General features: G+C 63.5%; 4 protein-coding genes across 5 annotated transcripts; 1 reads left to right on the top strand and 3 right to left on the bottom strand.

Annotated features, from left to right (window-relative positions):
- Window positions 1-481: 481 nt before the first annotated feature.
- Window positions 482-2,410, bottom strand: RAB24 (RAB24, member RAS oncogene family). The gene is made up of 8 exons (XM_004611432.2): window positions 1,979-2,410; window positions 1,830-1,898; window positions 1,584-1,662; window positions 1,382-1,449; window positions 1,204-1,303; window positions 1,043-1,093; window positions 903-965; window positions 482-801 (listed from the first exon to the last, which is right to left on the bottom strand). Exons 1-8 carry the CDS (start codon window positions 2,093-2,095, stop codon window positions 737-739), a joined length of 612 nt encoding a protein of 203 aa, XP_004611489.1. The 5' UTR covers window positions 2,096-2,410; the 3' UTR covers window positions 482-736.
- Window positions 2,411-2,462: 52 nt separating this feature from the next.
- PRELID1 (PRELI domain containing 1) lies at window positions 2,463-5,285 on the top strand. 2 transcript variants are annotated; one of them, XM_055127117.1, is made up of 5 exons: window positions 2,463-2,766; window positions 3,295-3,520; window positions 4,551-4,664; window positions 4,753-4,831; window positions 4,925-5,285. In XM_055127117.1, the coding sequence occupies exons 1-5, from the start codon at window positions 2,675-2,677 to the stop codon at window positions 5,053-5,055; spliced, it is 642 nt and encodes a 213-aa protein (XP_054983092.1). In that variant the 5' UTR covers window positions 2,463-2,674; the 3' UTR covers window positions 5,056-5,285. The 2 variants fall into 2 exon arrangements, with proteins under 2 accessions (XP_054983092.1, XP_054983091.1); XM_055127116.1 differs by having other exon boundaries at window positions 4,753-5,285.
- A 231-nt stretch (window positions 5,286-5,516) lies between these two features.
- MXD3 (MAX dimerization protein 3) lies at window positions 5,517-9,194 on the bottom strand. The gene is made up of 6 exons (XM_004611518.2): window positions 8,773-9,194; window positions 8,421-8,526; window positions 7,865-7,894; window positions 7,634-7,748; window positions 6,026-6,188; window positions 5,517-5,928 (listed from the first exon to the last, which is right to left on the bottom strand). The coding sequence occupies exons 1-6, from the start codon at window positions 8,840-8,842 to the stop codon at window positions 5,813-5,815; spliced, it is 600 nt and encodes a 199-aa protein (XP_004611575.1). The 5' UTR covers window positions 8,843-9,194; the 3' UTR covers window positions 5,517-5,812.
- A 4,625-nt stretch (window positions 9,195-13,819) lies between these two features.
- Window positions 13,820-23,854, bottom strand: LMAN2 (lectin, mannose binding 2). The gene is made up of 8 exons (XM_055127256.1): window positions 23,481-23,854; window positions 23,197-23,315; window positions 19,232-19,349; window positions 17,468-17,547; window positions 17,206-17,367; window positions 16,877-16,991; window positions 16,081-16,200; window positions 13,820-14,533 (listed from the first exon to the last, which is right to left on the bottom strand). Exons 1-8 carry the CDS (start codon window positions 23,677-23,679, stop codon window positions 14,373-14,375), a joined length of 1,074 nt encoding a protein of 357 aa, XP_054983231.1. The 5' UTR covers window positions 23,680-23,854; the 3' UTR covers window positions 13,820-14,372.
- Between the last annotated feature and the right edge of the window lie 178 nt (window positions 23,855-24,032).

Here is a 24,032-nt window from a genome sequence, read left to right as displayed (position 1 = left end):
TGTGGCTGCTGTCACTTTCGTCTCAGGGAAGGAAGCCTGAGTCGCCCACCAAGGAGGGATATTTTGCGGAATTGGTTTTTGAGAAAAAGGAAGTGGAAGCGGAGAGCAGGCCACGCCATCGGCATGGAGGCTGGTGTTCCCCGAAGGGGCCGTGGCCAAGGGTGACTGGTCGCTCCGCCCTCCAGCTGGCTGGGGAGCAGTCCCCTCTTTCCAGAAGGAGCCGGCGCGTAGCAGAGTCGTGTTCCCCACCCATCCATGAGCCCGGGGCACTGTGGGGTGGGGTTAGGACACTCGTGACTCAGGGACTTGGAGCAGCCGGTATGAGCTGGAGGTGCTGCTAGCCCTTTGATCTCGGGGTGCCTCTTGGGGCCCCCCTTCCCACTCCGGAACTGGAAAGGACCCTTCCGGTTTTTCCAGCAGGATCTCGGCATCTCACCCAGGAGGGGTGTCCTGGCCCCCACGCACACAGCAGGGCAGGGGCTGCGTGCAGCCACAGTGCATTTGACTTTATTTACACATCAGAAGCCACTTCGATCATCTGCAGATACAAATATCGCTCGCGCTGGGGGCTGACGGGCCACGGCCGCCCTCCTCGTGCCCCTCAGGCAGCCTGCTTTGCCGAGCACAGGGCCAGCACGGCCGGCACCACCTCTGCTGCCAGTGATCGGGCCACCCAAGCCCAGACAATCGCTGGGTCCTGCCCCTCTGGGGAACTCCTCAAGCCAGGGGGGGTGACTCAGTGGTGACAACAGCTGTAGAAGTAGGGGTTTGCCTTCTGATTCAGGTCCACACCCTTGTCCTCTGTCAGAGAGAAGGGGGGACGGCTCAGCTCCCTTCCATCAACAGAGCAGGACCCCCCCCAAGGCCTGGAGGAAGCTTCCAGAAGCTGTGGAAGCACGCACCTGTCATCACCTGGAAGGCAGCCACACTGACATAATCCTCGGCCACTTTCTGGAACAGCTCGTCTGGCAGGAAAGGGGATGGTCAGCGAGGGCCTCACGCCCGGGGTCCCGTGTCTTTTCCCCCACTGCCCCGCACTCACCCACACTCTGGCCCGTCTTGCTGGACGTTTCGAAAAGCTGCGCTTTGATATCTGTAAAGAGCAGCGACAGTGAGGCCGCCCTCCTCGGGACACGGGCGGCCCAAAGGGAAGGCGGCGTTCCCGAGCCCCCCGCCCCCCAGGGGAGTGCGGGCAGTAGCTACTGTCTGCGTAGTCCTGGACATCGTGGAAGTCCACGCGGCGGCGGTGGCGGTCCTCGTCCAACAGGTCGCGCTTGGTGCCGCACAGGTAAATCTGGCAGCCCTGGAGCAGAGGCCCATGGCGTCAGGGCCCCCCTCCAGCAAAGCCGGTGCAGGGATCCCCTGGGACCCAGCCCTTTACCTCCTCCAGACTGCGGAGTTCCTTCACCCAGAACTTGGCCCGCTCGAAGCTGCTGCTGTCCGTAAGGTCTGGGGCAAAGTGGGGGGTTGGGGGGTACGGGAGAGACACAGATCACTGATCAGAGTCGGAAGCTGTGTGTGGGGCCCAGCGTGCCGCCCACCGCCCGGACTCTGGGACCCGCCCCAGGGCCGCCCCCGCTCACCATAGCAGACGATGGCCGCCTTGGCGCCCCGGTAGTAGATGCGGCTCATGGCCTCGTAGCGCTCAGACCCCGCCGTGTCCTGGACAGCACAAGGAACTCAGTTCTGGCTGCAGTGCCCGAGCCGAACGCCGGCCCCGGAACCCCCGTTTTTCAGCCGCGGGGTGCTCCTCCAGAAGGGAGTCGCTCTCTCGGAGGTCACAGCGCAGCCGGTGACAGGCGGGAGCTAGACTCCCGGCGACCACTTACCCAAATGCCCAGAGTCACTGTCCGATCGCCGACGGACATCACCTTGGCCACGAAAGCAGCCCCGATCGTCTGCAAGGAGCCGGGCGCGACGGTAAGGGGCGCGGGGCGGGCCGGGGCAGCCGGGGGCGCCCCCCGCGCCCCGCACTCACGTTCTGGTAGGGCCCCACTAGGAAGCGGTCGTGCACGTAGCGCTCCACCAGGCTCGTCTTGCCCACGTACTCCTTGCCCAGCATCACCACCTTAACGTCCACGCGCTGCCCGCTCATGCTCCCGCGGCCGCCTCGCCCGCCGCCGGGTCCCGAGGCCCCCGGGCTCGCGCCGCACTGCCGACCCCTGCCCGGGCAGCGCCGGGCGCCGACCTCCGGCCGAGAGACCCGCGCCCGGCGCTGGGAGCTCGGCCAGCGGCCCCCGCTCGATCGTCGTCCCCGGGGCGCTCGGGATCGGGCCGGCCGTCCGCGTCGCTGTCCGCGTCGGCCCCGAGCGTCGCCGCGGCTGGGCTTGCCCGGCCGACCTGGGGGAACCCTGGGCGCCGCTTGGGCCCGCAGCGCCGCCGCCGCCGCCGCCGCTCCAGGAGGGGTGAAGGGGCAGGGGGCGGGGCCTGTCGGTCACGTGGCCGCGCGCCGGAAGTGCGGGACCCTGCGCCGGAAGTGGCGCGCGGCGGGGCGAGTCCTCATGGCGGCGGCAGCGGCGGCGCTGGCGGCGGCGGGTGGGGCGCGGCTCGGTGCTGACTGAGCTGCGAGGCTGGCGGCGCTGCGCCGAGCCCCGAGCCGGCCTCCGCGGGCCCCGCACCCCGGGCTGCGCACCCCTCATGCTGCGCGGGCGCTGAGCCCGCCCCGGCCGGGACGATGGTGAAATATTTCCTGGGCCAGAGCGTGCTCCGGAGTTCCTGGGACCAAGTGTTCGCCGCCTTCTGGCAGCGCTACCCGAACCCCTACAGGTCGGCCAGCCGCGGCGAGCGGCCCGGGGTGCGGGACGGGGCCGAGGGCGGCGGCCGGGCCTGCAGCGGGGCTGGGGGCCCCGGGCCAAGGTTCGCCCGCTCGGGCCGGGAGGCAGGAAGAGGCGGAGGCGCGGGGCTTGGGCGTGGGGCTCGCGGGTGAACTCCAGGAATCCAGGTCAGCGAGGGGGCGGAAGCTGGAATTTGCCCCCGGGATGGGGCCGCGCGTGTCGGAGCGCGGTGCAGGATGGGGCAGAAGGGGCCGGAGCGATAGCACAGCGGGTCAGGCGTTTGCCCTGCACGCGGCTGACTCGGGTTCGATTCCCAGCATCCCATAGGGTTCCCCGAGCACCGCCAGGGGTGATTCCTGAGTGCAGAGCCAGGAGTGACCCCTGAGCATCGCCGGGTGTGACCCAAACAGCAAGGGGAAAAAAAAAAAAAGGGCCAGAAGGCCTGGCTCCTACCCGCCTAGACCGAGGCATTGCCCGGGCCGAACTCCCCAGGACTCTCCCTGCTCTCCCCCTGATGCAGCAAACATGTCCTGACGGAGGATATCGTGCACCGGGAGGTGACCCCGGACCAGAAGCTTCTCTCCCGGAGACTCCTGACTAAGACCAATAGGATGCCGCGCTGGGCCGAGCGACTGTTCCCCGCCAACGTCGCCCACTCGGTGTACATCCTGGAGGATTCCATCGTGGACCCGCAGAACCAGACCATGACCACCTTCACCTGGAACATCAACCACGCCCGGCTGATGGTGGGACTCCTCCCCTTTTGGCACTTCCCTCACCTGCCCAAAAAAAGTAGATCCCTTACCCAATCCCCCAGTATTGTACGAAGAGGGAGTTGCGGGAGTTGCCGAGTTGTGGTTTGCACACGGCCCCCTGTGGCTGACCAGCCCCCACCCCGCCCCGGAAGTTCAATTTTGTAATGGGTTTCTAGCAGAGATTTTGGGGAAATGAGCCCTTCTAGAATTTCCCTTTGACGTCTTGAGAACCTGGCGTGGAAGGGCCACCCAGACTGCTCTGCGGGAACTGCTCTCCGATGTCTCAATCCTTCACAACACCGGGTGGGGGTAGTGGATACTGGGGACAGTTTCCGTGGACAAGGGCACGCGGCCCCCCACCCCCAGTCACGGAGGGAAGCCAGCACCAAGTGTCTGGATCCTCCTAATCCGGGGTGTCTTGGAGACGCCGCCCAAGACCTCGGTCCACCGCCGAGTTTCCCTTATGTGTTTTTTTTTTTTTTGGAGGGGGTGGGGCTGGCTGTGGGGGCCACACCTTGCAGTCCTGCAGGCTCCGCACGTGGGAATCACAGCTGGCAGGCTCTGGCCGACCCTGTTGGATGCCAGGGATTGAACCCGGGTGGGATAAATGAGAGGCAAGTGCCCTCCCCGCTGTACTATTGCTCCAGCCCTTGGGTTCCACCCCCCTCTTATTTTGTTTTTTATTTTGGGTCACACTCGAAGTGCTCAGCAGTTCCTCCTGGCTCGGCACTCAGGAATTAGTCCTGGCTGTCCTTGGGGGAGCATACGGGTGGGGGGGGGAGGATGCCGGGTCATGTATGCCGGAGCATCCGTGTGCAGAGAAGGCGCCCTCCCCGCCTCCCTGCCTCTCCGTCCCCTCGGGTTTCCCTTTTGCTGTGGCCTAGCAGGATGTAAGGACAGGGTGGGGCTGCTGCCACCGGCCCCCAGAGCCAGGAGCCTGGCCGCGGCCCCCTGGTGAGGGCCCGGGATGGGGTCTGTGATGTGGAGGTGAGGCCGTGACACCCCCGTGTGGCCCGTGCAGGTCGTGGAGGAACGGTGTGTTTACTGCGTGAACCCCGACAACAGCGGTTGGACCGAAATCCGCCGCGAGGCCTGGGTGTCCTCCAGCCTCTTCGGCGTCTCCAGAGCCGTCCAGGTGAGCCCTGTCTCCGGGCACCTTCCCGGGAAGGGGGGGGGCAGTCCTTGGGCGGCGCCACGTGCCTGACCTCCCTGCCTCTCCCTAGGAGTTTGGCCTTGCCCGCTTCAAAAGTAACGTGACCAAGACGATGAAGGGGTTCGAGTACATCTTGGCCAAGTTGCAAGGTGAGAGCCGGGAAGACGCAGCCGCGGGGCGAGGACAGCACGGGACAGCCCCCTCCCTCACCTTTCCCCGTGGACACCCCTGTCTGGCCGCAGGCGAGGCGCCCTCCAAGACCCTGGTGGAGACGGCCAAGGAGGCCAAGGAGAAGGCGAAGGAGACGGCGCTGGCAGCCACCGAGAAGGCCAAGGGCCTGGCCAGCAAGGCCGCCACCAAGCAGCTGGTGTAGCCGCGGACCCCCTGCCCCCTGTACTTGCTCATTAAAAGTCAACTTCATCCCGATCTCCTGTCTGCGGCCGGGCTGGAAGGGGGGGGTCCCCTGCCCCGCGCTGAGCCCCCGTTCCCCACCTCCCGGAGGCAGCTAGACTGTGCGCCCCAGGAGGGCAGGGGCGTGTCCCCGCCACTGTGTCCCCATCCCTGGCACGCGACAGGCACTCAATAAATATCTGTTGAATTCAAGCTGCCCGCTTGCTCCCTCGCGCCGAGTCTGGAAGCTTCAGCTGGGTCTCAGGCGGGCGACACCCCTAAGCCCTGACCCATGTCCAGGCCTCTGCCCTGCCCCGGCATGGGGGCCACCAGAGCTCAGGGCTGTGTTGGGAGATGGACCCCGGGTCCTCCGCCTTGGTCCTGCAAGGCCGGCGCCTCCCCACGGCCCCATGTCACTCACCATGCCACAGCCCGGACGGAAACTTAGAAAAGAGGCTTTTAATGAAAATACTGTACAAACATGATGTGGGGGCGGGGCCGGGGCGCTGGGCCCCCGAGGGGCGTGGGGGCGGGGCCGCGGGCTTCCAGGCCCGGAGGGTCCCAGACCCAAGTGCTACAAACAGACCACCAGAGGCGGCGGGCCGGACCTGAGCAATTTCAGGGGGCCCAGAAACACACGCACGCCCCCGGCTAGGGGGAGCGTCTCCCGTTCAAAGGGTCCTTTGAGTCCATTCTACCCGGAGGGCTGTCCCGGCCCGTCCAGGCAGGCAGAAGCGGGGTCACGGCCAGGCGGCCCCGCGGTGCGAGTAACTGTGCTCCTGGCCCGCGGCGCATGCCCGCAGCAGCTCGTCCGGGGGCCCGAACACCAGCGTCTCCACGTCCACCTCCAGCTCCTCTGCGGGGAGGGGAGGGGCGCGGTCAGCACGGTGCGCCCCAACCCCCCCCCACACACACGCCGCCCCCGCCACCCCCGCGGCGGCCTCGGCTCTCACCCGGGTCTGAGTCGGAGCGCCCCGACGAGTCCAGGCTGTCGGCCCGCAGCCGCTCGGCCCCCGCCGGCCCCCGCAGCTGCTCCAGCTGCCGCCGCAGGCTCTGCTGGCGACTCCGCAGCTGCTCCTTGAGCCGCCGCGCGCGCAGCTCCTGCTCCTCCAGCTTCTGTGGGTCCCGGGAACGAGGGGGGGGGGCGCGGGTCAGCTCCCAGGGGAGCTCAACCCACCGGCCCCCTTCCTGGCCCTCCCCCTTCCAGCCCGGGAATGCGCCGTGGCAGGCCAGATCTTGAGCATCAAATGGCCTGGTGCAAGTGTCCAGAAAACCAGGCTTACTCACGCCCTCCCACACAGGCGCCCCAGCAGCCTCGAGCCATCCCAGGCTGCCCAGCGCAGGGAAGATGGGCCCTCTCTCTGGGTTGGAGGCTTGCCCGGCCGGTGACCTCTCGGGCCAACCCCCACTGTAGATCTAGGGTTCCCCGAGCACCACTAGGGGGCGCTCCGGGGCACAGAGCCAGAGCAATCGCCTCTGGCCAAAAAAAAAAAAAATCTAAAATTAAAAAAAAAAAAAAGCCGATCACTCCCCAGGTCACCCTCACAGACCAGCCAGCACCCCCAAAACTCAGCCGGGCAACCGGTTTCTTTGATTTGGGGCGGGGGTATCACACCCGGCAGTGCTCACGGCTGACCCCTGGCTCGGTCCTCAGGGATCATTCTTGGCGGTACTTGGGGAATACTATGGGGTGCTGGGAATCGAACCCACAACCACTCTGCAAGGCAAGAGTGCAAGGCAAATATTCTATCTGGGGGACTCTCACACCGGCTGATCGGCCGGGCAGCTGAAAATGCAACCTGTGGGACTGTCCCACCGCCCAGCACAGGCCTGACCAGGTCCATCAGTAACGAGCAAGAAGCAAGCTGAGGGGGGGGTCGGTGCTGGTCACCCGACTGTCAGGCCTCAGTCTCTCCCTCGGCCAAGGGGAACAAGAACTAGACCCGGCTCCAGGGCTTTGCACCGCGCCGACCTGTCCACCAGGGGCGCCAAGCACCTTCCTGGGAACTGCCACCTCCTGGGCCCTAAGGGCAGCACAGGGGTCAGAGCAACTGGACAGCGGGGAGGGCACTTGTCTTGCACGCCGCCACGCTGGGTTCCATACCCAACATCACATATGATCCCTCGAACCCTACCAGGATTGATTCCTGAGCGCTGAGTCAGGAGTAAGCCCCGAGCACTGCCGGGTGTGGCTCCAAAGCAGTAACAACCCAAAAAGGAAAAAAAAAAAAAAACGCACGTGCGCACGCACACACACACACACACACACACACACACACACACACACACACACACACACACACACACACACACACACACACACACACACACACACACACACACACACCACCTGCCAGTTCAGTGTCTGGGGATGAAATTGAACGGGGGACCAAACTCCGCGTCTCGTGCACGCTAGGAATGCACGGAAGCCATCCGCTGCCCAGCTCCTGAGATTATTCTGGCAATTCCCCCTCCACCCCCAACCCCCACCCATGAACCACTCTGGAAGCACAGGCACCCCGCGGCCCCACCAAGCGGGGTACCCCCGGGACGGCCCTCACCTGGATGTGCGCCCGGGCCCGCCGCAGAAGGCTCAGCGTGGTGGATCGGGCGCAGTCGGTCCCCAGGGGCATTTGCTGCCTGAGATGCTCGAGGCACCGCTTCAGCTGCGCGCGCCTGCGAAGGGGGGTTGGGGGGGAGCGGTGTAGTTTCTGGAGGGCAGCACTAGCCTGGCCTCAGAGGGGGCAGCGCGAGGGTTGGTGGGGGGGGGGGTAGCAAGGGGAGGGACTCACCTGCGTTTCTCCAGCTCGTTGTGCACGGACCTGCCAAGGCCAGGGAGGATGTGAGCGAGGGACAGGTCCCCGCCCCTCGATCGCAAAGTCCTTCCCCACCCCCAAATAAACGGAGCAAAATGTCTGGCCATGGGGGCTGCAGCGGGCAAACTGTCACCCATCCTGGGCAGAGGAAACAGCTGAGGTGAGGCAGAACGGCACACCTAAGGTCCCCCCTTTCACTCCCCCCCAGCAGGAAATAGCGGGAAGGGCACGCAAACTGGGAACAGCATGTGCAAAGCACAGAGGCCTGGAGGGAGAAACCAGTGCGCGCGGAAAATCGGGAGGGGGGGAGGGGGGCGCGGATTGGTGGGGAAATGGCCAAGCAGGGGCCTGGCGACACCAAGTGCACACAAGCCACAGTCTTGGGTTTGAAGAGGCACTGACTGAACTCAAGTGGGTGGCTTGGATGCGGTGGGGTGGTGTTGGGAGATGAAGGCAGGCAGGGAAACCAAGTCACCGGGAGGGGCTCCCCGCCTCCCGCTACTGCCCGGGGACCCTGCCCCCAACTGCTTACCGCCCACTGTCCTGCGCGGCCGCAGCTTGCGGGGGTCGCTTCCTCCTCTGGTGTAGGGCCCCGGGACTGCGATGCGGGAACAGAGATGCGTAGCCATGCTCGGCCTCTGCCAGGGATAGTCCCCCCGCGGGAGCCGCGTCAATCGGGGGCTGGTGCCAGGGGGTGCCCCTAGCACGACACGGTCAGATGGACGCCTCTGGCCGTCCACCCCCCGCTAGCCCAGCCTCCGATGGAGCCCTCGGAAGCTGAGCGCCGGGGCGAACGCCCGGACGCCCTGCATCCATCCCGCTGGGGGGGTGCAGTCCCGCCCAGGCCGGTGTCCCCGGGGGTCCGGCCGAGGGCTCGGCCTCACCTCGCTCGCGGCGCTCCAGGAACTCGGCCGCCTGCAGGAGGACTTGGATGTTGCTGGCCACCGGCTCCATATCGGCGACAGCTGACGGAGGGCGGGCGTGGGGTGCTGCTGGCCGGAGCTGAGGCGGCCCCACTTTTGTTACAATGTAACTGACACGGAGCAAACAAACACGGGCGCCGGCCCGCCCCCGAGGCGGGGCGTCCGGGGGACGGTCCAGCGTCTGGCCGCGCCCCTAGGCGACGCGCTGCTGGGTAGCCGCAGCGCCCCCTCGGCCCTGCGGGGAGGACCTGCCGCCGGCCCCCGACCCAGCCTGCGGACGAATTCCTGGGGCTGCGGGGCGCCACGTCTCTCTCGCTCTGCTCCCGCCCGGGCGCCCGTTACTCTGGGGTGCCGCAGCCGCCGTTCCCGGGCCCGCGCAGTGACGGCCACGGGCCGGGGGCCGGGGAGCTGCACGTGGGCGCCGCGGGGGCGGGACGCGCGGGCGCCGCCGCTGATTGGCTGCTCTCCGGTGGCCACGCGTGACGTCACCATCGGGGCGGAGCGGGGGTCACCTCCGGGGCGCCTATTGGCTGCGCACGGCCCCGCCCCCGCCCTCCCGTTCGGGCGGGAAACGCGGCAGGTTTCAAATTTGAAAACCCTGTTCTAAGGGCGGGACTGGCGGGGTCCCGGGCCGCGGCGCGCAGGCGCCCGGGGAGGGGGGCGTCGGTGCTTTGGACAGCGCTGCGGGGTCTGGTCCTCCCTGTCTGACTTGTCTGGAGCTCCCTAAGGCAACCCCGGCCTCAGTTTCCTAAAGTGTCACCTGGGAATCGCCCGCGGGCTCCTCCTCCTCGCCGTCGGTGTTGCTACAGTGACATCAGGAGGGGCCCCGTTTCGCAGGCCGGGACCTTCGCGGAGGGCGGCTTCCTAGATCGGCCTCCTTCCCGGAGCTGATGGGATGCGGGCTGGTTTCCCGTGCCTGTGCGAGGTCTGGGCCCCTTCGTGGCGGGAACGGCCAGCGCCGGCGGCCACTGGGTCCCGCGGAGCCCGCGCTGCTCGGAGCCCGCCCGGGAGCCCCTTTCACCCCACTTTCCCAGCATCCCGGGACGGCGCGAGCAGCTGCGCGGACTTACTAGGGTGGCCCCAGGTGTGGGGACAGCGGGGAACGGCGACTTAGGCTGCAGACAGGAAGCTGCAAGCAGCTGTTTGCGGTGGAGCCCGGGGCTGGGCTTTCTCCGGAAATGCAAGGACAGGTCCCCGCTGAGAAAGACGGGCACGTGACTGCCAGTCGGCAGATCGCAGGTACAGACTTGGGAGCTGAGCTGTTTTGGTATTGGGGCCACACCCTCCGATACAGCTCTTCCTGGCGCGGTGCCTTGGGGACTCGAAAGGCGGCGTCAGTCAGCCACGTGCAAGACAAGCGCTTTTTTTTTTTTTTGGTCTTTGGGGGCCACACCAGTTGATACTCAAGGGTTACTTCTGGCTCTACACTCAGGAATCAATCACTCCTGGCGGTGCGCAGGGAGACCCTATGGGATGCAGGGGATCGAATCCCAGTCAGCGGTGTGCAAGGGCAAACACCCAACCCGCTCTACTATCTCTCCAGCCCCCAAGGCAGTCCCCAAAACTTTGGGATGCTTTTTTTTTCCCTTGGGTTTTTGGGCGACATCCGGTGATGCTCAGGGGTTAGTCCTGGCTCTACACTCTGGAATCACTCCTGGTAGGGCACATCTGGGCCTCCGGGGACCCTACCCGGGTGAGAACCCTGCCCACTGGACTCTCGCTCCAGCCATACCACTTGTACCTTCTGATTGATCATTTCCAAGTCAGTGCGTCTCTACCACACCTGGGCAGTGCCATCTGGGCTCTGATACTGTGTGGCTCAATCACCTTCACCAAGCTGCTGTCACAACCTGGAGAGGTGGCGCTGCCCCCTGCCCAGATGATTTCTGTGGGGTGCTGCTAAAGGTCCCCAGCCTAGAGCTAGGATCCTGGGACACTAAATGAAGTGGAGGGGGGCCGGAGTGATAGCACAGCGGGTAGGGCGTTTGCCTTTCACGCGGCCGACCTGGGTTCGATCCCCCGCATCCCATATGGTCCCCCAAGCACCGCCAGGAGTAATTCCTGAGTGCAAAGCCAGGAGTAACCCTGAGCATCGCTGGGTGTGACCCAAAAAGCAAAAAAAAAAAAAAAAAAAGAGGAAAAAAAAAAAATAAATGAAGTGGAGGGGCTGGGATAGCACAGCAGGGAGACGCTAGCCTTGCAAAACGCCAGCCCAGGCTCGATGGACCACAGCCCATATACGGTCCCCCGAGAACCATCAGAATTAATTCCTGATTGCAGAACCAGGAATGAGCCCTGAGCACTGCAGGTGTGGAATGAAATAAAAAAAAAAAAAGGGGGGGTGGGGGCGTCCAAGCAATAGTACAGCAGGAGGGCCTTTGACTAGTGCACGATGCCAACCCGTTTGGTCCTTGTCACCCTGAGCACTGCCAGGAGTGATCCCTGAGTACAGAGCCAGGAGTCGATACTGCTGGGTGTAGCTCCCCCAAACCCAAACCCCAGGAAGGATAAGGTATGACTGGCTGTGGGTGTCTGTCCCCAGCAGAGGGGTCACTGAATCATTTCTAGAAAGGATCTCTTGCCTGGGATACAGATAAACCACATCCTTTCTCTTTTCTATATTTTTTTGTTTTTTGCTTTTTGGGTCACACCCAGCGATGCTCAGGGGTTACTCCTGGCTCTGCACTCAGGAATGACTCCTGGCAGTGCTCAGGGGACACTATGGTATGCTGGGAATCGAACCCAGGCCAGCCACGTACAAGGCAAACAACCTACCCGCTGTGCTACTGCCCCAGCCCCTATTTTTTCCTTTTTTGAGGGGCCACACTTGGCGATGCTCAGGGCTTCCTCCCGGCGCTGCGTTCAGGGGTTACTCCGGGCAAGACTCAGGGGACACTAAAAGGTGTTTGGGGATTTGAACCCAGGTTGGCTGCTTCCAGGGCCTTGCCCACTCGACTCTCTCTCCAACCCCCTTTCTCTGCCTTCTGAATCCTGTTTTTGGAGGTGATGTGTATATATAGATGGGCGGGGGGGGGGGGTAAATGACCGAGGAAGGAACACAGGGCCTCACCTTAGAATGCAAATCCTCTCCCAAACTAGACTCATACACCTCTTAGGACTGCAGAAGCCAGGGACACATTTTTGAGGATCTCCAGCATTGCATAGGGTCCCCTGAACACCACAGGCATAGCCCCTTAAAAGACTTCTGTTGTGGGGCTGGAGTGATAGCACAGCAGGTAGGGCGTTTGCCTTGCACGCAGCCAACCCAGGTTTGATTCCCAGCATCCCATATGGGGACCAGCAGTGCCAGCAGTAATTCCTGAGTACAGAGCCAGGAGTAACCCCTGTGCATCGCCGGGTGTGACCCAAAAAGAAAAAAAAAAAAAAAAGACTTTTGTTGAGTCAGAGCGATAGTCCAGCAGGGCGGAAGTTTGCCTTAGACCAACCAACCCAGGTTCGATCCCTGGCATCCCATTGAGTCCCCCAAGCACTTTCAGGAGTATTTATTGAGTGCGGAGCCAGGAGTCAGCCCTGAGCATCACCAGGCATGACAAAAACGTTTGTTTTGGGGTCACGCCCAGCTCTGTTCAAGGCTTACTCCTGGCTCTGTGCTTAGGTATCACCCCCTGGGTGGAAGAGCTTGGGAACTCTGGTATGCTGCGGATCAAACCTGGGTGGGCAGCATGCAAGGCAAACATACGACCTATGTACTATTGTTCCATTCCAAGGAGCCCCAGGTTTGATGCCAGCACTGCCTCGGGTACCCCAAGCCCCACCAGGAGTGACCTGAGGTGCCGAGCCAGGAGTAAGCCCTGAGCACTACCGAGTGTGTCTCAAAACCAAAAAACTTAAATTAAAACACAAAGGGTTGGAGCGATAGCACATCGGGGAGGGTGTTTGCCTTGCACAGGGCCGACCCGGGTTCGATTCCCAGCATCCCATATGGTCCCCCAAGCACTGCAAGGACTAATTCCTGAGTGCAGAGCCAGGAGAACCCCTGAGCATCGCCAGGTGTGACCTAAGCAGCATGCCCGAGAGGTCTGCGTATGTGGAAGCCGCTTGGGTACGCGTGCCAGGCGCGGCAGACACCAGATGAAAGTGCTCTTCCGGTTGGGAATGGCGCGTATTTCTCAGGAAAAGTCCACAGCCCCGGCCCCGGCTCAGTGTGGACTCCAGCCTGCAGGGGAGGGGTGAAGGGTGGGGATCCGGAATGGGGGCAACCAAAACGGGGTGCAACCTGGGAAGGCAGAGAAGGCAGAGGCAGACACGGGGGAAAAGGGGGTGATGATCCGGAGGCAGGCGAGAAAGGAGGGCTCCCAGCCTGCGGCTTTAATGAAGGATGGGAAGGGGGGGAGAACAGGAGGAGATCAGGCCCTTGCACCGGAGCTTAATCTGCAACACCCCAAAGGGTCCCCGAGCCCTTCCAGGAGTGATCCCTGTGCACGCAGAGAGTAGTAAGCCCTGAACGCTGCCAGCTGTGGCCCAAAAACCATGGGGGAGGGGGAACAGGGGCCAGAGAGATAGTACAATGGGTAGGGCTCTTACCTACCTTGCACACAGCCAACCTAGGTCCAATTCCCCAGCATTCCACAGGGTCCCCCAAGCACCAACAGGAGTAACTGCTGGGTGTGCCCCCTCCCCCCAAAAGAGTAGAAAGAGTCCCAAGAGATAGACTGGGTCAGGTGCTTGCACTGCACGCAGCCGGCCTGGGTTCAATCCCAGGCACCACATGCGGTCATAGGGTCCCCTGAGCACCACCAGAAGTGACCCCTGGGCACATAACCCAGAATAAGCCCTGAGCACCAATGGGTGTGGCCCAAACAAAAAACCACAGAAACCGAAACAGGTACTTCTGCCCACACAGCCCGCCAACCCCCACTTCCGCTCCGTGAGCTGAGACCGCCCCGCCGGGCCACTCCCCTCAGCCCACCCGGAGCTGCAGATCTGGCTTGCCCCGGCGGCCGGCTGGAATGAAAGAGCAGCGAGGCATCGGGGCCGAGCACAGCGCTGGAGTTTGGTAGTTCTTTATTGGGCAAACACGCACACGCCACTACGCGGGGCCCGCTGCACTCCTGCAGGGGGGGTCCGGCTCGTGGAAGGGAGGTCCGAGGGGAGCGGGGGTCGGCCTGACTCTCCCCTGCTGCTCTGTCCGTGCCCGCACCTCACGCTCTGTAGCATCCTCGGAAGAGGTGGGGGGGCGGGGGGGCTCCAGTGTTGCCAGCGCCTGTGGGGGCCCTCGGCCAGCTCCGGCCACCGACTCCCATAGTTTCCGGGCGCCTGTACCGCCCCGTGCCGCCGCTGCTCCTGGCTCCCCCCTGCACCCCTCCGTCTCCGCCCTGCAGCCCCTGGCGGGCAAGAAGCCAAGTGTAAGAAAATACTTTAATGATTTCTTTGAAACGGGTTACGAAAGGCGGGCGGAAAGGCGGGCGGAAGGGCGGGCGGGCGGGCGGGCGGGCGGGCTGCTCGGGGGTCGTTTACAATCCCAGGTTTGAAAATCAAAACGGAAACAACCCCAACTTCCGGCAGGCGGGTGCACGCACGCACGCACGCGCGCGCTGGGCTCAGTAGAAACGCTTGTTCCGCTCCTGCCGCTTCTGGAAGACCACGGCACCCACCACGGCGCACACGATGATGCCCAGCAGCGCGCACAGCAGCAGCAGGAAGACCCGCCACCCGGTCAGGGGCCCGCTGCGGAAGTTCCCCGTCGGGTCATCCACGTTGTCTGGGGGAGAAAAGAGCGCGGTGAGGCGCCCAGCGTGGCTGGGCCCCCAGACCCCAGCGGCACGGGGAGGGGCGGGGGGCTCCTGACCGAGGTTCTCAGGCTGCATCCCTACCCCCAGAGCCACTGGGTCCGCGGCGGGGGACTGCGGGAGCACCCGGCCTTGGCCCAGGTCCCAACCAGTACCCCCACCTGCTGCTGCAGGCCTCCTGGGGGGGGGGGGCGGTTTCTCGGGACCCACCCTGGCCCCTCTACCTGCTACTGACAGCGAAGCAGCAGGCCCCAAGGGGAGCCGGGAGTCCCCACCCTGAGGGGTGGCGGGAGGCTGCCCCCTGCTGGAGGCGGCCGGGAGGGCAACCTCTGCAGCTCCCTGTGTAGTGTGGGGAGCCACTGAACCCCAGCCCCAACCTCAGCCCTGAAACTTGCTTCTCAACTCGTTACTGGCCGGCCACCTAATAGGCCTCTCCCAGCTCCGCCCCAGAGCAGGAGGCCCAGCCCCCAGCAGAGACCCACCAATGAGCACTCAGCCCCGCCCCAGAGGCCCCGCCCACCCCAACAGAAGCCCCGCCCCACGCTGCCCTGGCACGGGGGCACCCATGGAGGGGAGCCGGGCTGCTGCTAGGGTTTCTCTGCCCCCGTCACTCTTGAGAGCTTCCAGCCAGGGGCTGCTGCTAGGGTTTCTCTGCCCCCGTCACTCTTGAGAGCTTCCAGCCAGGGGCTGCTGCTAGGGTTTCTCTGCCCCCATCACTCTTGAGAGCTTCCAGGCAGGGGCCAGCGCACTGCGGGGCAGACCCTCCAACTACGCATTGGTACTCCAACTACGGGTACAAACGCGTCAGTGAGTCCGGAAACCAGTTAATTCCTTCCTTCCTTCCTTCCTTCCTTCCTTCCTCCCTCCCTCCCTCCCTCCCTTCCTCCCTCCCTCCCTCCCTCCCTCCCTTCCTCCCTTCCTCCCTCCCTCCCTTCCCAGCCAGCTGGGCTGTGAGGCGGCTAGCAAACCCTTCCCGGAAGTGGGCAACAGGACACCTGGCCTGGACGCACTCAGAGGAGACCCTCAGAAGCCACCGAAGGGCACTTTTGTGCTTTAAAGAAGGTCAACTTTTGAGGGGGGAGCAACTGATCATCTTGCTGGAGAGGGGGCAGGCACAGTAAGTTTGGGTGCCTTGCTAGGAAACTTGTGCATGAACACCCCCAAATGTTTAAAAAGATTCGGGGTCTTCACCAAGGCCCACCACAACAAAGGCTCCCTCCGGCTTGCACTGGCCCACCCAACCGATGCCACAGGGTCCCCCAGGTGCCCCACTCGTGTCCAGTGCTCACGGGACCCAACATTGGGATTCCAGGAGGGGCCTCCTGCATTCAAGCAGAACCCTGGCTCTGTGTTCAGGGATCGAACCCGGGTCGGCTGCAAACAAGGCCAGCGCCTTGCGGCTGTGCTCTCTGCACCACCCAAGCTGAGCGGCTGGCGCCTGGGGAGACCCTGTGGGACGCCTCCTCCTTGGCCAAGCCGCGGTCCAGATGTCTCCGGGTGTGGCCCCACCGGCACGTACCTTTGGGCGACTTGAGGAAGCTGACGCTGGGCTCGATCTTGGTCCAGTCGATGCTCTCCTCGTCGGGCGTGTGCTCCACCATCAGCTGGAACAGCTTCACCGAGATGAGGTCGTGATTGTCTGTGGGCCAAGAGGTCGCTTGCAAGGGGCCTGCTCCAGAGGGGAGACAACCCCCACCCCATCCATCTCCAGGTGCCCCCCCCCACCCCCCACAGGCTGTCTCGCCAGGGCTGGACAACGTCACGAGCTCAGGCTCCCGGGAGGAAGGGGGATGAGGGGAAAGAGGGAGAGGGGGTGGCAGACAGCCCCTGGGCCTAAATCCTGGGTCTGCACCTTCTCTCAGGCTGTGTGTACCCCCCCCCCCCGTCCACTCTACACACACACACATACACACACACACACACACACACACACAAAGTCCTGAAGCAAGGGGGATGAGGCAGGCAGGTATGGGGCCCCTGGCAGTGAGTTTTCGGAAAGCAGGAAAACCAGGAGGGGATTTAAGCTCCTGTCACAGGCCCTAAAGCAGCTAAAAGCATTAAGGCCAGATCCACTCAAGTGCTCGCAGAAACGGAGGCCTGATGGGCCAGGCGATAGCACAGTGGGGAGGGCGCTTCCATTGCATGCGGCCAACCCGGTTTAATCCCCGGCATCCCAGAGGGTACTCCGAGTCCCGCCAGGAGTGACCCCTGAGCATGGGAGTCTGCCCTGAGAGGCAGGAAAGGCCAGCTGGAAGCAAGGAACAGGGAAGGGTGGGCGCCCCCTGTCGGAGCTCAGCACCCAGCTCCCCACTGACCCGACAGGTCTCCAGTGCCAGCAGAGGCTCCGAAATAGTAGCCGGTGGGAAGGCGCACCCCGGTGACGTCGAAGCAGTTCTTCCACTGGTTCTTGTCCTCCAGGTCGGTCATCACCTGGGCCCGGGGCAGCACGTCAGACACTAGGGGCGGGACTGGCCACGCCCCCAGCCCACCCTCTACTCATTGCACTACCCCGCCCACTCTTACACACCTGGCCCCGCCCACCTCCTGTGGCCTCTCCCTGGCCACGCCCCTGGACCCTGCTCTGCCCAGCTGGATCCACAGAGCATCCCAGACCCAGGAGGCCCTTCCCCGCACCCCAGCTCACCGTCAGGCGCCCCCGCGAGTAGCGCACGGCCAGGAAGGTGTCGTGCTCGCGGTTGCGGAAGTCGGCCGTGCAGCCCGCCAGCTCGGTGGCACGGCCGTCCCGGCTGTGCTCGTAGGACAGCGAGCCGTTGTTCACCATGCCCGAGATGTAGGGGAACACGCGCTGCGGCAAGCGAGACACCGTGAGTCGGCGGCAACGGGCACGGGGCGCCCCCCCTTCGACCCCCCCCCACCAACTTCCGGGCCTGGGGTCAGGGGCGTACCTCGGTGGTCTCATCGTTGGGGTATGTGTCCAGGAAGATGGCCAGGCCGTGGAAGTTGTCTTTGCTCCCGAACACGGGCCCTGCGGCAGGACATCATGGGGAGGGGGGCATTCGTCATGGGGGGCAATGAGGGCGCAGTGCGGGGTGCTAGAGGGGCCCTGCCGGCGGCGGGGACACCTCCCAAACGAAATGAGTGGGTGACTACAAGCGGGGGGGGGGTGTCTCTCCCCCCACCCCCAAAACCTGCCATCGACGCAAGAAGGACCCAAATGTGCACTCAAGGCTGGCAACGGGCTGCCAAGGGTCACGAACAAGCCTGGTTCAGAAGGACAGAAGGGGAGGCACCGCTAACACATATTGGGGGTCAAACCCGGGGTCTCGTGCTTGCTCTGTGTGCATATCCCCTCCCCGAGAGCAGAAGCTTTCTGGCCTTTGGGCCTCTATGGGGGCCTGGAGAACACACCTTCCTCCACATTGCGCTTACTCAGTTCTTAACTGTGCCACTGGTTTGAAGTAAAACAGATGGGGTCGGAGTGATAGTACAGAGGGTAGGGACCTGGGTTCGATCCCCGGCATCCCATATGGTCCCCCAGCACTGCCGGGTGTGACCCAAAATGCAAAAAAAAAAAAAAAAAACCCAGATTTTTATGTGGAGGGGTTTTTGTTTTGTTGTTTTTTTTGGGGGGGTCACACCCAGCGATGCACAGGGGTTACTCCTGGCTCTACACTCAGGAATTACTCCTGGCCATGCTCAGGGGACCATATGGGATGCTGGGAATCGAACCCGGGTCGGCCACGTGCAAGGCAAACGCCCTCCAGCCCCTATGTGGAGGTTTTTGAAGGTGAGGAGGAAGAAGAAGCGAGAGGCAGTAATGCGCTCAAAAGAGAGTGCGGGCTTCCCCAAGGGCGGAGAGACCCCTCCACACACCCCCTCGTCAGAGATGGAAGCAGGAAAGTGCACATCTCCAGAGGGGAGAGGCGGGCGCCACATGTGCTCGGCCACGTGGGCACAAGCAGCACATGGGCTCGGGCAGCGTAAGTGCCAACTGTGCCACTCGTATTTTTTCTAATTTTCTTATTTGTTTTTTAGGTCACACCCAGCGATGCTCAGGGGTAGTTACTCCTGGCTCTGCACTCAGGGATCACTCCTGGCAGTGCTTGGGGGGGGGGGGGGGTCCTATGGGATGCCAGGGATCAAACCCGGGTTGGCCGTGTGCAAGGCAAAAGCCCTCTCCGCTGGGCTATCGCTCTAGCCCCAACTATAATTTTAAACAATCAGGCCACACAATTTAATGCACAGGCCCCGTGAGGTGAAGGTTCCCGGGCAGGTGGCGTGTCAAGCCATAGCTAAGAAGTCTCCCCAAGCCTGGATTTGCTTTTTCTTCTTTTCCTTTTGGCTCTTTTTGAGGTCATACCTGGCGGTACTCAGGGGTTACTCCTGGCTCTGCACTCAGGGATCACCCCTGGTTTTGCATTTGTTTCATTATTTTTTACTGAGGTAGAGCGACAGTACAGCGGGGAGCGCACCTGCCTTTCAGGCGGACCTGGGTTTAATCCCCGGCACTCCACACGGTCCCCCAAGCCCTGCCAGGTGTGATCCCTGAGCACAAAGCTAGGAACTAGCCCCGAGCACTGCAGGAAGTGGCCCCCAAAAAAGGGTGAAGAAGAGGTGAGAGAAGCAGCAGACTCTTAACAGGAGCGTCCCCGGCAACACCCATCCACCCACCCAGCACCAGCTGGTCACAGGTGTGTGTGTGTCCCTACCTGGCACCAGGCGGTCTCGCGTGTACCAAAGGGCGATGCCGTCCCCGTGCAAGTTCTTCTTGCCCGTGCCATGGACTTTGAAGTGCACATGCATCTCCCAGTCCTTGAGGAAGCAGGGCTGTAGAGGACGGGTGGGGGGGTGGGGGGACACGGGGCTCAGAATCCCCCACCAGCCCGGCCCTTGGCCCCACGGTTGGGCAGCATTGGGGGGGCGGGGTCAGTGATCACAGGACCCTCTCCCCCACCTTCTGGGAAGGGCAGAGGCTGGAGGCCACCGGCAACCTTCTCCACTGCCCCCCCTCCGCCCCCATCCTCTGGGCTAGGAGCAGGAATCCGGGGTCATAACCCCAAGGGCCACAGCCGTTTCTCAGAGACACAACTGTCTGTCTGTCTAGTGGGGTTTCTTTTGGCTTTGGGACAACTCCCGGTTCGGTGCTCAGCGATTACTCTTGGAAGACCATGAGAGGTACCAGGAATAGAAGAGAATCCGGGTCAGTCACTTGCGAGGCAAGCCCCACCGCCCGCTGCACTTATCGCTCCAACCCCAAAGACACACTTTCTAGGGTCCGAGGAGACAGGAGGACAGGGAAGCTGCCAGCCCACCTGGGTTGGATCCCTGGTACTGAACTGGCCCGCCCCAGAAACGATGGCTGGCACTCAGACTTTGAATGTGGTTGAAAACTGGCACCACGTGGTCAGTTTCCCGCGAGCTCAACCAGGAGGGACTCTTGTGGGGGACCGCTGCGCCGGGGGCCACTCTTGAGCATTGCCAGGTGTAGCCCCTAACCCTGAAACATCCCCAATTAGCCAAGATGAAGAAAAGCCGGGAAAGGAGGCGCCCAGACAGAGCGCCTGCACCGCGGGCTTGCGGCCACCAGGTGGCGCCAACTGCGATTCTCAGTCTGACCCAGTTTATCACAAGGGTCACCTGTGCCCTCACTTAGCAACACAAACACAACAGCAGGGGGGCAGGGGTGAGGGCAGTCAGGAAAGAGGCAGGGGAAGGGAGGGGGGCAGAGCACAGCGGGGAAGGCGCTTCTAGGATCCCGGAAGCACCGCCAGGAGTGATCCCTGAGCATGGACCCAGGAATCAGCCCTGAACACGGCCAAGTGTGGCCCCCAAGCCCGAAAGAGCCTATGTTCATCAGCCCGCGCGCTCTCTCCGCCTCACCCTTTCTTTCTGCAGGGGCTGGGGCTGGAAGCCAGGCCCTCACACAGCAAGCCTGGGGGCGCGGGGGGGGGGGGGGGGGGGGGCCCTCCTGCTGAGCCAGAAACTGCACCTTCTCTCAGATACTTGAAACTGACAACTTTTTGTTTTTTCCGTTTGGGGGGCAGGGGTGGGGGGGCGGTTTTTGAGCCACATCTGGTGATGCTCAGAACTTAGTCCTAGAGCTGAGTGTAGGTAAAGGGGGCCGACATGATAGGGCTGGGCAGAGCAAAAGAACAGCGGGGACGGTGTGAGCCTTGCATGCGACTGACCCAGGTTCGATTCAAGGCATCCCACAGGGTCCCCCGAGCACGGCCAGGAGAAATTCCTGAGTGCAGAGCATGTGTGATAACCTGTCAGTATCTGTCAGACCATAATACTTAGAGGGGGTGGGGGGGGAGAGAGGGAGAGAGGGAGAGGGAGGGGGAGGGAGGGAGGGAGGGAGAGAGAGAGAGAGAAAGAGAGAAGTGCTTGCCATAGAGGCAGGCTGGAGCAGGGGTGGGGACGGGAGAGGTGGCAGGAGGGACACTGGGGACAATGGTAGTAGGGAATGTACACTGGTGAAGGGACAGGTACTAGAGCATCCTGTGACTGAAACCCAACCATGAACAACTGTGTAACTGTGTATCTCACAGTGATTCAATTTTTAAAAAAAAATTACAATAAAAAAATATAAAACAAACAGAAAAAGAACTTCCTCCTGGCTCTGCACTCGGGGATCACTCGTGGCAGTGCTCAGAGGACCCTCTGGGGTGCTGGGGATGGAGCCCAGGTCGGCCACGTGCAAGAAAAGCGCCCTCCCACTGCGTTAGTCTCGGGTGCCTTACCCCTGGCAGGGCAGGCCGGGGGCCCCAGCGTGTGCGGCTGGGGTGCCTCTCCCAGGGGAGCAAATGGAGGGGACGGAAGCCGAGCCAAGTCCAGCAGCAGCGCGTGCCAGGTACGTGCCAGGGAGCTGCTGCCCGGGGCTGGCGCCCAGCCTGCTCTCCAGTTTCCCTGAGCGGGCCACACCCAGCGGTGCCCAGGGCTCACCCCTGGCCAGCTCGGAGGACCCTAAGGGATGCCGGGAATCGAACCCGGGTCAGCTGCCTGCAAGGGGAGCGCCTCCCCACGCTGTCCTCTCGCTCCAGCCCCCTGCGACACCTGAGCGCCACCAGGTGTGACTCCCAACCCTACACAGCCAAGTTCCTCCCTGGCTCAGAGGGGAAGGGTGGGCCAGGCAACCACGGGGCGGGAAGCGCTGGGGGTTCCGATGGAGTGAGAGGAAGCCGGGTGCCGCAGGGGAGGGGCAAAGAGGGGCGGAGAGGGTGTGGACTCCCTCATCCGCAGCTGTCTGAGAGCAGCTGGCTGGGCACTGCCCACACAGGAGGGCACTGCCCACACCCGAGCCCGAGGCGTCCAGAGCAAAGGTTACCCAAGCAAAACCCGGCACCCCCAGGCGTCGCTCCAAAAGACAGGGGTGGGGGGGGTGAGAGGGGTGGCCAGAGCGATAGGACAGCGGGGAGGGCGTCTGCCTTGCACGTGGCCAACCTGGGTTTGTCCTGACACCCTACACGGGTCCCCCAGCCCCACCTGGAGTGATGCCAGAGCACGGAGCCAGGAGTCAGCCCTGAGTACCGCCAGGTGTGTCCCGTCACCCCCCCCCCCAAAAAAAAAGAAATTGGAACCGAAAGTCCAGTGCTGGGTGAGGGGCCTGCATTGTCCACAGCATTCCTCCCCCCACCCCACCCCAGGGACCCCCATACAGCTTTTCACTATGTCCCCACCCCCTGGGAGCCACAGGCCCTACGGGTCCTGTTGAAAGTGAGACCCTGCAAAAACTTCTCTGGGCCATCTCTTGAAATAGCCTATTAGAGAAAATTTCAAATTGATTGTCAGCGTTTTGGGGGGGGTCCTATTAGGGGTGCACTGCTTAAAGGCTCACGCGGTGCTGGGGATCGAACCGGGGCCTCCCGCATGCAAAGCGCCCGCCCCACCCCTGTGCCCGACAGCTAATCCCACTGAGTCCCACCCAGGGCAAAAGACCCAGTCAAGATTCTGGGGTGGGGGGAGGGGTATTCCTCTTATGTTGCTTGTTTTGGTTTGGGGATTTTAGAGTGTTTTTTGGTTTGAGGGTCACCCCCAGCAGTGCTCAGGGGGACCTATGAGATGCCGGGGACTGAACCCGGGTCGGGCACATGAAAGGCAAACACCCTCCCCACTGTACTAGCTCCCCAGCCTCTGTACTTTGGGAGTGGGGGGGTGTATGTGTGTTAGGAGCCACCCTTGGCTGTGCCTGGAGGCTACTCCCAGCTCGGTGCTCAGGGCCCTGTGGTAGCTCCCAGGAATCACGCGGAGCACGCAAACCCTGTGCTTAGCACGACCAGCCATCTCTCTGCCCCCCCCCTAAAGGCCCACTTTCTCCCCCTTTAAGGGGTTCAATTCAGGTTCCACTAAGTCCATGAGACGGTTTGGCGGTGCTCAGGGAGCACCCCTGGCGGTGCTCAGGGAGCCCAACAGGGTTGCCAGGGACCGGATGCAGGGATCGGCCGCGTGCCCGCAGGCGAGCGCTGTGCTACCTGCCGGGACCCCCCCCCCCCGGCGATGCACCCCCCAGCCAGCCCCAGTCTCTGGGGCGCCACAGGGGTGGATCAGCCTCCCTCCCGCGGCTTGGGAGCGAAAGGCAGCGCCCACCTGCCCAGGCGCGCTCCCGCCCCTCCGTGCCCCGCGGCCGGCAGGGGGGTGTGCCCCGGCCCGCACGCGCCCGCCCGCCAGCCCTCACCTGGCGGTTCCAGATGGAGCCCTCCTTGCTGCGCTCGTCGGGGGTCAGCCGCACGTACTGGCTCGTGAGCATCGTGCTGCCCTGGAAGTCCCACAGGGGCATGGCGCTGGAGCCGACCCCTGCGGGCGGACACGGACGCGGGCGTGGGTGCCGAGCGGCGGCGGCTCGGCTCCGGAGGGGGACCCCCCCACCGCCCCCCAAATTAAAAAAAAAGGAACCCACCCCTCTCGCTTTCCCCTCGCTGACCCGGCGGCGCCCGTCCTACCCCGCGCCCCAGGCCTCACCTTGGTAGGGCTTGATGAGCGAGTGCTCCCGCTTGAGGTGTTCGCTGTTGCCGTCGGTTATGTCTGCAGCCACCGGCCCCAGCGACAGGAGAAGCAGCAGCAGGGATGGAACGGGGCCAGGGCCGGGGCCGGGAAGCCCAGGCTTCCCCGGGCACCGCCGGCCCCAGCCCCAGCGCCAAATCCAGCCTCCAGCCGCCATTCTCTGCTCTACACGAGCACTTCCGGCCGGGCACTTCCGCCTTCCGGGCGTCCCATCTAATGGCCTCCGGCCGGAAACCCGCCAACTCCAGGGCCACCGGGGAGTTCAACAGCTCAATGTAGCCGCCGCAAGGGTGGTGTCTTCATTTCCCAAGCAGCAACCCCCCCACACCCGCCCATGCTGCTTAACTGCCTCTCCTTCTCGGAAGCTCCGAGGCACCCCGGCGGTCAGCCTCGGCCACCGGTTCTTACGAGCGACGGAGAGCTCGACCAATCGCGGAACAGCACGTTAGGCTTGTGAGCCAATGAAAAGTTGAGGGGGCGGGACAGCGCGAGGGGCGGCCTGCGAAGCGG

Source organism: Sorex araneus, chromosome 2 (assembly GCF_027595985.1).
Source record: "Sorex araneus isolate mSorAra2 chromosome 2, mSorAra2.pri, whole genome shotgun sequence".
In the NCBI taxonomy this organism is placed as follows: Eukaryota; Metazoa; Chordata; class Mammalia; order Eulipotyphla; family Soricidae; genus Sorex; species Sorex araneus.
This window is presented reverse-complemented; position numbering and strand designations above follow the sequence as displayed.